The following is a 13,098-nucleotide window of genomic DNA, read 5'->3' on the forward strand; positions in this document are numbered from 1 at the left end:
TTGTGTCCAACTCTTGCAAACCCATGGACTGTAACTGGCCAGGCTCCTCCGTCCATGGGAATTTTCAGACAAGAATACTGGAGTGAGTTGCCATTTCCTTCCCCAGGGGATCTTCCCAACCCAGGGATCCAACCTGTGTCTCTTGATTGACAGTTGGATCTTTACCACTGCTCTACCTGGGAAGCCCCATATTGGATTAGCGTCCCCCTAATGACCATTTTAACTTGGTTACCTTGGTCAAGTCTCTATCTCCAAATAAAGACACATTCTGAGATGCTGCGGGCTTCTCTGATAGCTGGTAAAGAAACTGCCTGCAATGCAGGAGACCCCAGGTTGATTCCTGGGTCCAGAAGATCTGCTGGAGAAGGGGTAGGCTACCCACTCCAATATTCTTGGGCTTTCTTGGTGGCTCAGCTAGTAAAGAATCTGCCTGCAATACGGGAGACCTGAGTTCGATCCCTGGGTTAGGAAGATCCCCTGGAGAAGGGGTAGGCTACTCACTCCAGTATTCTGGCCTGGAGAATTCCATGAATTATATAGTCCACAGGATCGCAAGGAGTCGGACACAACTGAGCGACTTTCACTTTCACTGAATCACTGCAGTCAGGACTTCAGCATTAGGTTTAGGGGAACCAAGTTCACTCCATGATCCAACAGGACCACTGATCTCTGCTGTCACTTCTGTGTCTGTCTTTTAAAAAATATTTATTTATTTTATTTATTTGTCTGCGTTGGCTCTTAGCTGCCTCATGCAGGCTCTTCGTTATGGAATGCATGATCTTTCTTTGAGACGCGTGGACTCAGCAGTTGTGTCATTCAGGTTTAGTGGTCCTGAGGCCCTGAGGCCCTGGGAACCTAGTTCCCTGACCAGGGATCAAACCCGAGTCCCCTGCATTGGAAGGTGGATTCTTTACCACTGGACCACCAGAGAAGTCCCTCAGTGTCTGTCTTGATTCACAGCATTGGCTAGCCATGGGATCGTGGGACCCACCCTAGGAATTAAGCCAGAAATCAGACCTGGATTCCAGCCTGAGCACTGGCCAGGCTAGAGTGTGCTTTGGCCTTGAATTGTCATTTTACTTCTCTGAGCCTGTTTCTGAAACCAAAATGGAGGAAATCACTTCTGCCTTGCCTGCCTCACGGAGCTACTGTGAACACCCAATAAGACAGTGAATACGACAGTATCATGAAAAAATAAGTATCCCACAAATGTGAAGTAATATCTCTGCAATATCATGATTACTAGGAAGAATAAAGGAATCCTCAGGCTAGAAAAAGTCCCATCCTCACCCTCAGAAACTGAAGGAAAACCATTCCTTTTATGAAGCCATCCTTTTTTATACCTCCCGAGAGGAAACTGCACATTTCCCAGACTCCTGTTTCGATGAATTACAGCGTTCGTTCACTCCAGGCCGTCCTCACCTGACCTAATCCACTGTGCCTCAGTCAAGCCCATCTGACTTCTCTCTGGCCTGGGTCGGGGAGAACTGGTCACTACCCATTATTTCTCAGTCATCTCTTTCATTAAATCAGACTTTTCCTGATCACTTGCCATGTTCCAGGCACTGTGCTTCAAACCATGGACCCTGAGCCTAAAAAGACACTATCCTCACCCTTCTGTGGCTCACAGCCTAAAGCCTGGGAGTTCCTGGGGTGCAACCTGGCCTTCTCCCTAAGAAATATACCCCTTCTCAGGCAATGCTTCCTTACGTAGGGTGTGTGCGTCTAAGTTGCTTTAGTTGTGTCCAACTCTTGGAGACCTCTTGGACTGTAGCCCACCAGACTCCTCTATCCATGGGATTCTCCAGGCAAGAATACTGGAGCCGGTTGCCATGCCCTCCTCCAGGGGCTCTTCCTGAGCCAGGGATCGAACCCATGTCTCCTGCAGCTCCTGCATTGCAGGCGGATTCTTTACTGCTGAGGCACCAGGGAAGGCCCTCCTCGTGGAGCAGTGTCTCCTAACTCTTTGTTCTCCTGAGACAGCACCCCCCGCACCTCCATAGGCAGGTGACCCTGGCCTTCTTTGTACTGAACTGTCCTTCAAGCCAGGATGACTCCATTCACATCAGTCTTTTTCCGTGGGCCCATTCAGTGCATCTGGTGGTTCTGCTACTGATTGGTGCTTAGCCAAAAGCTGCATCCCCAAAGTCTACATGGAGAAGACCCCAACATCTTGCTGTTTTAAAACGTACATAGGGAGGACTTCCCTGGTGGTCCAGTGCTTAAGGCTTCACCTTCCAATGCAGGGAATGTGGGTTCAATCCCTGGTTGGGGGACTAAGATCCCATATACCTTGAAGCCAAGAAACCAAAACGTAAAACAGAAGCAATATCATAACAAATTCAACAAAGACTTTAAAAATGGTCCACACCAAAAATAAACAAAAAGGTCTTAAAAATAAATAAATAAATCGGGCATCTGGGATCTGACTCCACCATCGGTCCCACACCACCCGACAAAGAAGGTGGCTGTCTGGTGGCTGACTCAGCTCACAGTGTGAACGATACCTCTTCTCTCTATCACATTCCATCATCTCTCCATTAATAAACTGGTTGATCTGGCTTGTTGCCATTTTCCCAATAGGAAGCCGTTGATTCCTGCTCCCTGCATGGTTCTCTCTAGTCACTATCTTTGACCACACCTGTGTTTCCAGATTCTCCTGGAATCACACCTTGGCTCTGACCTGCTTCTTCATGTAGTACCAATGACCTCTAATTTAGCTCTGCAAATCTCTCCCAAGAACATCCTCAATTTTCATATATGGATAGCCAGCTCATTCTCAGGTCGTTAATCCCCCAACCTGCTCGTTCTTGCAAAGATCCCAGTGGCTTCTCCCCACTTTTCAGTAAAGACTCAGTCAGAGAGCCCTCTCTCACTTAATAAATTTTTGCAGTGTGCTTATTAGCGCCTTGTAATCTAGACGCCTAAATAATTAAGACTAACCCACATGTGTCAAATTAAATGAGCCAAATACATAGAGAAATTGCTTCAGCCTCCATTTCTTTTATTAATCAAGTTTTTTTTTTTTAAAAAAAGTCTTTTCCTGCTCATTTGCAAACATCAAACATGGTCCATGTGAGTCTTACTTATAATAACCATGTGTATATACAGACTCTTTCACTGGGCAATACCCCTGGTGGCATATTACGTGACATAGGACAGGGTGGGGTTTGGGTGGCAGAGACGGTCAACTCAAAGTCAGCAGGTGATCCACAGTCTCTAAATCTGAAGGAGGACCATGCCTCTCCATTTCCCTGAGAGGTGAGGGGATGGTCCAGGAAGCCCTGCAGGAACACTGGCTGAAATTCACCCAGAGTCTTCTGCCTGCACTCTTCTGCCAGAGTTTGTTCCTGGGCTCAATGCAAGAACCCAAACCCAAGCTCCCTTTCTCATTAGGAGCTGCTGCTGATGTACTTCAGATGAGCATAGGAAGTCAGTGGAAAATATAACAGGAATCATCAGCAATTGTATCATTCTCATGATGAACAATATGCGTGCAATTATAATGGGCTGGTTAACTCTTCCTGTTGTCAGCATGTTGAGGTTTCAATAGGGTTCTGGGCTAGAGGCTGTTGTTTGCTGGGGCTCAGAGCCACCTCACAGCTAGAGCTTCGGCAGCCCCTCCTCCTGGCAGGCTGCATTCCTGCCTCTTGAAGGTGGTTGTTAGAAAGGATCCACAAATATAGTAAGTAAACATCAAAGGGGCTTTGATCCGCATGGCTTTCGACAGAGCAGGAGCCCCTGAAGAAGGGGCCGAGGCCTTGGATGAGGGAACTTAACATCGTCAATTTGGGTGCCTGAGATGTAAGGCTGTTTGAAGTGAGGGCGTTTTGGCTGTGCCTTCAGACGAGCAAGCGTGGAGAGAAAGGAAGAGAAGTGAGTGCCTTTGGAAAAGGCGTGCTCAGATCTGCTTCTCTGCTCTTTACTGATAGTCAATAAACCCCTTTAAAGAATCAAGAGATCAAAGCCCGCGACCTCCCTGGGCCATGGCATTCCGCCACCACCCACCATGCTTTGTTTTCCTCTGGGGCGGGAGCCCCTGAGCTTGACTTATCTGTGTCTCTCTGGCCCTTTCATCCTGCTGCTCCGAGAGGCTGGGCCTGGACCACAAGAGGTGGGGGGAGGGCTCGAGGAGAAGGAGCCCAGCCTCTCTACGCTCTGGCAGCCTAGAATGCCGACCAGCTGGGGCTCAGAGAATCACCAAGCGTCAGGGAAGAAGATGCTGTGACATATCCTTCCGTGGGACCCTCCTTCTCTAAGAAACCGATGGAGGGAGTAGCCAGGCACCTGGGAAGCTGACAAAGCCTGGGAGGAGTTGCAGTCCCATCCCTGCCTCTGGAAATCATACCTCTTATCCGTTTTCCCAGTTCATGGCAGCTGCCACATCTGTATGACTTCAAAGCAAAGAGGTGGGGGTGGGGAGGCTACAGTAATCATGGGAAGTCATTTAACATTTTTGAACTTCAGTTTTCTCATCTGCATAAGGTGAATAATAATCACTGATCTGCCTCCCTCATGCAAGTGGCTGTGGGGAGTCCAAAAAGAAACCTGTTTCAGAACCCACAAGTGCTGATGACAAATCAGGAGTACAGGACAGATGTGTGTGTGTGCACTCAGTCATTTGGTCATGTCTGACTCTTTGCAACCCCATGGAATGTAGCCAGCGAAGCTCCTCTGTCCATGGGATCCTTCAGGCAAGAATACCAGAGTGGGTTGCCAATGCCTACTCCAGGGGATCTTCCAGATCCAGGGATCAAACCCATGTCTCCTGAGTCTGCTGAATAGACAGGCAGATTCTTTACCACTGCACCACCTTGAGGGCAAAGGATGGATACCAGAGAGGAAATCTTGCCTGGTTAACCGAGGTACTCCAGTCCAGGGCTTATATACAGTGGACACTGATTTTCAGAATATCGTCATGGGGGAAAACTGGTCTCTTGCATTTGCTACCTGGAATCGTTGTTCTAATTTGTTGTTCTATTGGGTCAAAGTCTTGTGGGACCAGAGTCTATGTCTTATGTTTCTTAGCCATCCCCACCCCTGTGCTCCACACTGAGTCTACGCTCATAAGTGTCTGATGACGATGCTGAATTGTGCCTAAATGTAAGGATGAATAGGGATGCTTAACCCCAGACATTCACTCTCTCCCAAAAGTAGATTCCTTCTACCTACACCTTGACTCCTGTGTACTATGTGTACTAAGTCACTTCAGTCACGTCCAACACTTTGCAATCACCTGAACTATAGCCCGCCAGGCTCCTCGGTCCTTGGTATTCTCCAGGCAAGAATACTGGAGTGGGTTGCCATGCCCTCCTCCAGGGGATCTTCCCGACCCAGTGATTGACCCTGCCTCTCTATGTCTCCTGCTTTGGCAGGCATATTCTGTACCACTAGCACCACCTGGGAAGCCCCTTGGCCTCTGTGTCCTCCCCTAAATTCTCCACTGTGTCTGGTTGTGCTGTTCCATCCTGGACACCACTGGCTGGACTCTGCCTCTTCTCTGGCTTCACCACAGTCCTGATGTAATCTGGGCATGCCCCTTTCAAGCCTGGGGACTCATTAACCTAGAGAGTAAAGGTTATGACTGTGGACTCTGCAGTCAGGCTGCCTCTGTTCAAACTCTTCATTCTGCCACCTACCAGCTCTTTCATCTAAGGCCACCTACCTGATATGCTCATAAATGAGGATATAATATAAAAATGGGGATAACAGTGGTATATCATAGTGTATATCATAGTGGTATCTCATAGAGTTGTTGTGAAGATCAAATAAGCAAATTATTGGCCTTAAATTATGCCTGGACTGTATAAAATAGATAACTAATGAGAACCAGCTGTATAGCACAGAGAATTCTGCTTGATGTTCTGTGGTGACCTAAATGGGAAGGAAATCCAGAAAAAAAAAGAGAGAGAGAGGATATATGTATACGTATAGCTGATTTACTTTGCTATACAGCAGAAACTAACAGAACATTGTAAAGTAACTATACACTGATAAATAAATAAATACAAATCACATTTGCAACATCTTAAAATTATGAAAATCCTAGAAATAAACTTGATGCAAGTTTTGAAAAAAATCATGCCTGGACCAAGTGCTTTCTAAGTATTTGTTGAATAAGTAGCCCTTTTATGAGAAAAACAAGCTTCACATCTCTGGCAAAAGGACCTTCACTGACCCCTGACCTATTCCAAGCTCACTCACTTCTGCTTTTCTTCCAGAGCTGGGCCTCCAGAAAAGAGGATGCTGTCTGGTGCTGGGCTACATGGCCAAGGACAAGTTCCGGAGAATGAATGAAGGTCAGTGGGAACCTGCCTTCTCAGGGGTTATAGGGAAAGAAGAGTCTCTGCCCTACAGCTGTGGCAGCAGGAAAAAGGCCCTGGGGCTTCTCAGAAAGGACAGTGGACCAATGAGGTTGATTTCCGTGAATTCATTCAGATAATAACATGGGGAAGAGACACTGTGTGCTGATTCATGAGCATTTTTCCTTTCTCCCTTTAGGTCCCCTCCTTCTCTTCCTGTCCCTTCCCTTCCCTTTGTCCCTCACCTACCCACCTGGCTCAACTAAATCTGCTTCTATTATCTTTTCTAATCCAGACCTTAAGGCCTTTCTCCTTAATGTTCATATTTCTCAAATGCTAATTGAATTAATGGCACCTCACAGGGAACTTGGGAGGATACTAAAGAAGAATAAGACAGAGCTCTTTATTCTCAAAGGACTTCCACTCAAAAACCTGCCCTCTTTTCCAACTCCTTCAGCCCTACCTCTCCCTCTTACTCATAGGCCATTCTGTCTACCTCTAGTATGGGGTCTTCCTTCAGACGCTTGACTGGGCCACAGAAGGCAGGAGGTGGTGGGGTGGAGAAGGTATTGGCATTGATGTGGAGGCTGGGATGTGAGAGGAGTGCTCTCACTTCTGGGCCCACTGTAATAAAGAGCCAATCCCCTCATCCCCAGCCATCTGTCTCCGTGCAGCTAATAACCCTCTCTATCAGATGCCATGGATTGTTTGTCAGGATTCAAAAGTAGATAAACAATGGCTGGGGATGCCATTTATTCATTAAAGTCAGACAAATGAAGCCCTGGCTTCTCACCAGCCCAGATTGCCGTGAGCTGGGCCCCTCCTTTCCCAAGGCCCAGGGCCCCCTGTAGCCTCATTCCCATTCCAGGCATAGAAAAGACAGCACACCTGTACCATCTCTAGCCACAAACTTAGACCACAGCATAGCTCCAGTGCCCTCTTCCTAAGCTCCTCAACTGGCTCTCCTCCCAGCCTGTAGACCATTACAACCACACTCCCACAGGCTCCCCAGACCTAATGCCTCACCAACTAGAGCTTTGTTGCCAGGACCCATCATGGTGACAGTTTGACAACACTTAGGTCAGTGCAATTAAACACAAAGAGTATCACCTCCCCGGTTTCACTGCCTGCCTGAATAAGAAGGCATCAGCATCAAGATGCTACTTCTTATTTGTCGGAGCCCCATGGCTGAGCACAGCCAGGATTGAGGCTACATTTTCTGCATCCTGCCGGTCAGTCTTCCTTCCTGACTTTCTCTCAGCCCAGCCCTCCCTTCCCACCAACACCCCCTTCTTGAGAGTGCAAGGCAGTAACTTCTCATTTGTGGGAACTGACAGCATGGCTCTGTCCGTGGTGCTGAATAGACACATTCACTTGCTGGCAATGCTCATTAGAGAAGCTGAAATGAGGCTCCCAGGGAATGGGGGAACCAAAAAAGTCAGGAGCTGGGATGGATTTGAAAGCTCAAGTTCCAAATGTCTGACCCCAGTAGAAGGATACTGACTCCAGATCTTGGGGCCTGTAAAGAATCATATCACAAAGGATGATGAACACAACTCGACTCCTCCCACTTTTCATAAGTGGCTCAGGCTGCCTCTAACACAAAATACCACAGATTGAGTGGCTTAAACACAGAAATTTATATTCTCATAGTTCTAGAGACTGGAAATCCAAGATCAAAGTGCCAGCATGGTCAGGTTCTGGTGAGAGCTCTCTTTCTGGTGTGCAGACAGCAACCTTCTCACTGAGTCATCCCACGGTAGAGATAGAGAGAGAATGCTCTGGTATCTCTTTTACATGCATGCATGCATGTGTGCTAAGCCTCTTTAGTCATGTCTGACTCTGTGGGATCCCATGGACTGTAGCCTGCCAGGCTCCTCTGTCCATGGGATTCTCCAGGCAAGAATACTGGAGTGGGTTGCCATTCCCTCCTCCAGGGGATCTTCCCAACCCAGGGATCAAACCCACATGTCTTATGTCTCCTGCATTGGTAGGTGGGTTCTTTACCACTAGCACCACCTGGGAAGCCTGTCTCTTCTTAAAAAGAAGTTTAAATACATTTGCCATAAAGCAAAGTACAGTGGTAATACCCTGAACCAGAGCTTAGGAAAATGGTAAGAAAAACAAAGGCACCCTTAATAACTCCTTAGACATTGTTCAAATAAAGAAGAAAGGAAGAAAGCTGGGGGGACTAGAAGAGGACTTGGGAGCAAGACTAGGATCTGATTACTTCTAAGGATGGTTAGCCTTGCTTTGTGCAACAGCTAAGCTAAGACAGCATTTTTAAAAATTTATTTATTTATTTTGATTGGAGGATAATTACTTTACAATATTGTGGTGGGTTTTGCCATATATCGATGTGAATCAGCCACGGGTGCATCTGGGTCTCCCCATCCTGAACCCCCCTCCCTCCTCCCTCCCCACCCCATCCCTCTGGGTTGTCCCAGAGCATCGGCTTTGAGTGCCTGCTTCACGCATCGACCTTGCACTGGTCATAAGATGGCATTTCAACAGGTCTCTATGTCTTTAGTTTGGCTGGGTTGGGTACTAGCTTCAGTGCACAGGACCTTTGTTGATGCAGGCGGGATCTCTCATGCGGCCAGTGAGCTTCTCTAGTTGCAGCATGTGGGCTTCATTGCCCCGCGGCATGCGGGATCTTAGTTCCCCAAACAGATATGGAATCTATGTCCCCTGCTTTGGAAGATGGATTCTTGACCACTGGACCACCAGGGAAATCCTTTTTGTTCAGTCGCTCAGTCGTGTCTGACTCTATGTGACCTCATGGACTGCAGCACTCCAGGCTCCTCTGTCTTTCACTATCTCCCAGGTGGCATTTTAAATAGTTTTTTTCTTGTTAAAAAAGCAAGATGCCAAAACAATGCCCCTTCTCTTTGAGCCCCTTTTCAAACACACACAAGCCACAAAAATGGGTTATTCTTTTCAACGGATTGTGATGCACTTAGCTGGGAATGAGCAATTCTAAGTGCTTTAGCCCAGTCTATACCCTCCCCCTAGTAAAGATGAACTGAGACTCAAGCAGGAGGCAACAAAGGCATCAGCAATGGCTGGGAGGTAACAGAGCAACTCGCCCATCTCTGCCTTCCTCACTGCCTATGGTTCTCGCCTCTCCCAAATGCCCCAGTGCACATTCATGCCCACACACAGTAGCTGCTGCTGCTTCTAGGCAAACAAGGAGATGAGGGGGCGGCAAGCAAGTTAAACCACCCTGTATGAGGAGTTACAAATCTCGGCTAACAAAGAGGAGACAGGATAGGAGGTGGGTGAGTCGGTGGGGCTGAAGGGGAGATGCTGGAGGTGGGTGGGCTTTGGCCCTGGAGGGGTGAGAGGCATGAGGAGGGAAAGAGGGAGGGGCCTGGAAAGGAAGCGGATGTCTCTCTGCTCCCACTTCAGCCAGTCTAGCTACCCCAAGTGTCATATTACACATTTTTTTCTCTTTCAAAACCTCATATGTTCAAACCCCAACACGTCTGCACATAACAAAGAAGCATCAGCAAGCATGGGGAGCTGTTTTATGGTTTATAATTATCTTGTACCAATACTCAAAATGATTATAACTTCCACATATTAATAATTGAGCTGGAATAGCAGCTATGACATAGATCAAGAAGCAGACATTTCTGTCCACACTGCCCTATACACCTTGCTATAAATTGAGCACGTGGTACACTTGTTTTAAAAAATTATAATTTTTTTCTCCCAGATGTTGAAATTAGTGAGATATTGGAACAATTAGCTGCTTCTTCCATTAAAGATAAGATTGTGATCATTATATTTGCCATTTACAATAAATATGCAAGACCTACTTGTGCTGCATTGAGGCATATTTGTTCTGTTTAACAGTATCTAATAGAGTGTCTGTCACCCAGGAAGAAGTGGTCCCCTATTTCATTTGTTTCCTTGTTAATTTTTGTATCTTTTTATTTTCTTTTCCCTCCACTCTCCCCTCTTTGCTACATTCCTCCCCAAAAATAACAGCTTGAGAAGGAGCAAGAGAAAAATAATGAATGAACAGGAGCTTTAAAGATCCGGGGTTTATCATAAGCTAGAGTAATCGCAATTGGTGCCGTTAAACTACACAAAGCAATAAAAAAGAAAACACTATTCAAAGATCGTTTAAAGAGGCATGTGATAGTTAATGAGAGGTTTGCTCTATTTGGGAACACGTAATAGCTTCTTGGGTAGAATCTGCAGCATTTGCAGGAATGGAAGTGGTCGGTAAAGTGTGTGTGTGTATGTCTGTGTGTGTGTGTGTGTGTGTGTGTGTGTGTTCTTTCCTGTTTGTGCTCAACACATCTGAGGCATCGAGTGGAGATATGGACAAAAATCAATGAAAGGCCGACAAGAAAGGAGCAAATAAAGACAGACTAGGCATGAGACTGTCACATTTGTTTGACGTAATTGTCTTCATGTGATTAAGTACATGGTACTTTAAGTAGGAACTGCTGGAAGGAGATCACTTATTTATTCATCAAACAGTCAATGAATACGTACCATAAAAATAATACCAATTTTTCATAATAAGTCCCAGCCACTGTTCTAAGCTCTGGAGCTTCAAAAGTAAAGAAGACAAGATTTCCCTGGCGGTCCAGTGGTTAAAACTGTGCTTCCACTCCAGGGGGCATGGCTTCGATCCCTGGTCTGAGAACTAAGATCCCACATACCAAGCAGTGTGGCCAAGAAAAAAAAAGTAAATAAGATATAGTCTCTGCCCTCTCAAGCTCCAGATAAAAAACACACAGCTGCATCTCAGAGTTTCTGTCACCTCCACAGAGACCATGCCGGACCACCTTACCTAAGTGAGATTCCCCCCTTCCCCCACCACTGTGCTCCATTGTGACAACCAGCCTATTTACTTGGTTGTACTTACCCCAATTGATGATCATTTATTGCATTGTCCCACCTAAGAGTTAGCTTCAGAAAGGCAAGGATCCTGCTCCCTCCTTTCCTTGCCAGTCCCTGGACCTTTGTCTCACACGTAGAGACTAACCATTTTGAAATTAAGTAATCAGCTTGTGGGCTTCCCAGGTGGCTCAGTAGTAAAGAGTCCACCTGCCAATGTAGGAGACACAAGTTTGATCCCTGGGTCAGGAAGATCTCGTTTAGAAGCGAATGGCAACCCATTCCATTGTTCTTGTCTGGGAAATCCCATGGACAGAGGAGCCTGGCAGGCTACAGTCCATGGGATCGCAAGGAATCAGACACGACTGAGCAACTAAACAACAAAAACAATTAGTGCCATGAGTGACAACGGAGGAATACAGAAAGCTACCCACAGGTATAAGGTGAATCTGGAGAAGGAATTCAGTAGACAGAACACTCTGACATAGAGCACCAGTCTTCACGTCCCCAGCAATTCCCTATGACTTACCTCTCTGCCTCTTCTCCGAGGCCAGCACTGCAGTCCCTCTTGGAAGGCCAGGATCCACACAGGTCAGTGGAGCAAAGGGCTAGGAAGGGAGGCTGCCAGGGATGTGTCAGTCCTGCATCCACCTGCCCTCCTTCCTCACCCTTCCTATTGATGGACCATCTTCTCATCTAGGGCATCGCTAGGCAGGTATTTCCCATCAGAGCTGGAGGAGGAGTTGCTCTCACATCACACACACACACACACACACACTCACACACACACACACCATTCCCTTTCCTCTTCCCATCCTTCCGCCATGACCCACTTCTCCTGGAGAGCCCAGAACCACTCTCCAGCTTCGTGCACATTGCTCGCCCAGGGTGGATCCTATCCACAGGCAGAATAAGAAGCTCTCTCGTGGTGTCAGATGAGGGGCTCTGCCTGCCTCTCAGAAAGCCCAGTCCTCCTCTGTCTTAGAACCTTGAACCACCCCAGTAACTACATTGCAGCCCACCCACCCAGGGAGGCCTAGGGTCGGTAGGAAGTTGTTGGAAGAGGCAGGACCACAACCCAGGTCTGCTGACATCCAGTCCAGTCCTCTTAGAATGCAGAAAGAGGGGGCTGAGGCCACAGTATGAGGGGACGCCCCTAAGGCTTTGGCTTGAAAATACAGAGAAGGTGGAAGGGGTGGGAGAATATGGGGCGGAAAACAGGAGACTGTCAGCCTGATGTGGAAGAAAATCAGGAAAGCCAGAGATGGGGACACAGGCCAGGGAAGACCCTTTCTTTCTCCAGAACCAGAAAAGGCTACCCGGCCATAGAGGCTAGCAGTGGGAAATGAGGGGGAAGGGAGGGGGAATGAGGAAAAGGATGTTTGGAGGAGGAGAGGGGAGGCAGTGGAGCCCTGGCCTCCCTGCCCAGGTGTCCCTTTGAGGCCGAGGTGGACCTGCCCATGAGGCTCCCATCTGCCTGGGCTGCACATGTGGTAGGGGGCAGAGTCCGGGACCCTCAGAAGCACAGGCACCCTCTGCTTCTCCCCACTCAGTTACGGAAAGCAGGTATGCCTCCCAACACTGCTGCTTTCATCCTCCCTGTGGAGGTGGTTTAGTCACTAAGTCTTGCCTGACTCCTGCGACCCCATGGACTGTAGCCCGCCAGGCTCCTCTGTCCATGGGGATTCTCTAGGCAAGAAAACTGGAGTGGGTTGCCATGCCCTCCTCCAAGGGATCTTCCCAATCCAGGGATCAATCTCATGTTTCATGTCTTCTACACAGACAGGCAAGTTCTTTACTACTAGCGCCAGGGCCCACAGTCATTTTCCTGAGACAGTCTCTTCACTGCTTGCCAGAGCCCCCGGGGTGCTGGCTAATACTGTCATTTTGTTAGTTGGGGCTTTGGGGGTGCATTTTTCCTTATTTCATTTTTCTT

General features: G+C 47.7%; 1 protein-coding gene across 1 annotated transcript in view; it reads left to right on the forward strand.

The window, feature by feature from the left end:
- Positions 1–6,227: 6,227 nt before the first annotated feature.
- Positions 6,228–13,098, forward strand: part of KIRREL3 (kirre like nephrin family adhesion molecule 3) — a 130,086-nt gene continuing 123,215 nt past the window's right edge. The window contains exon 1 of the mRNA XM_081534968.1: positions 6,228–6,299. Within this exon, the coding sequence (XP_081391094.1) occupies positions 6,266–6,299 (34 nt within the window). The 5' untranslated portion in view covers positions 6,228–6,265. The remainder of the gene's footprint in view (positions 6,300–13,098) is intronic.

This window comes from Giraffa tippelskirchi, chromosome 10 (assembly GCF_054371585.1).
Source record: "Giraffa tippelskirchi isolate mGirTip1 chromosome 10, T2T-mGirTip1v1.2.pri, whole genome shotgun sequence".
Classification (NCBI taxonomy): domain Eukaryota; kingdom Metazoa; phylum Chordata; class Mammalia; order Artiodactyla; family Giraffidae; genus Giraffa; species Giraffa tippelskirchi.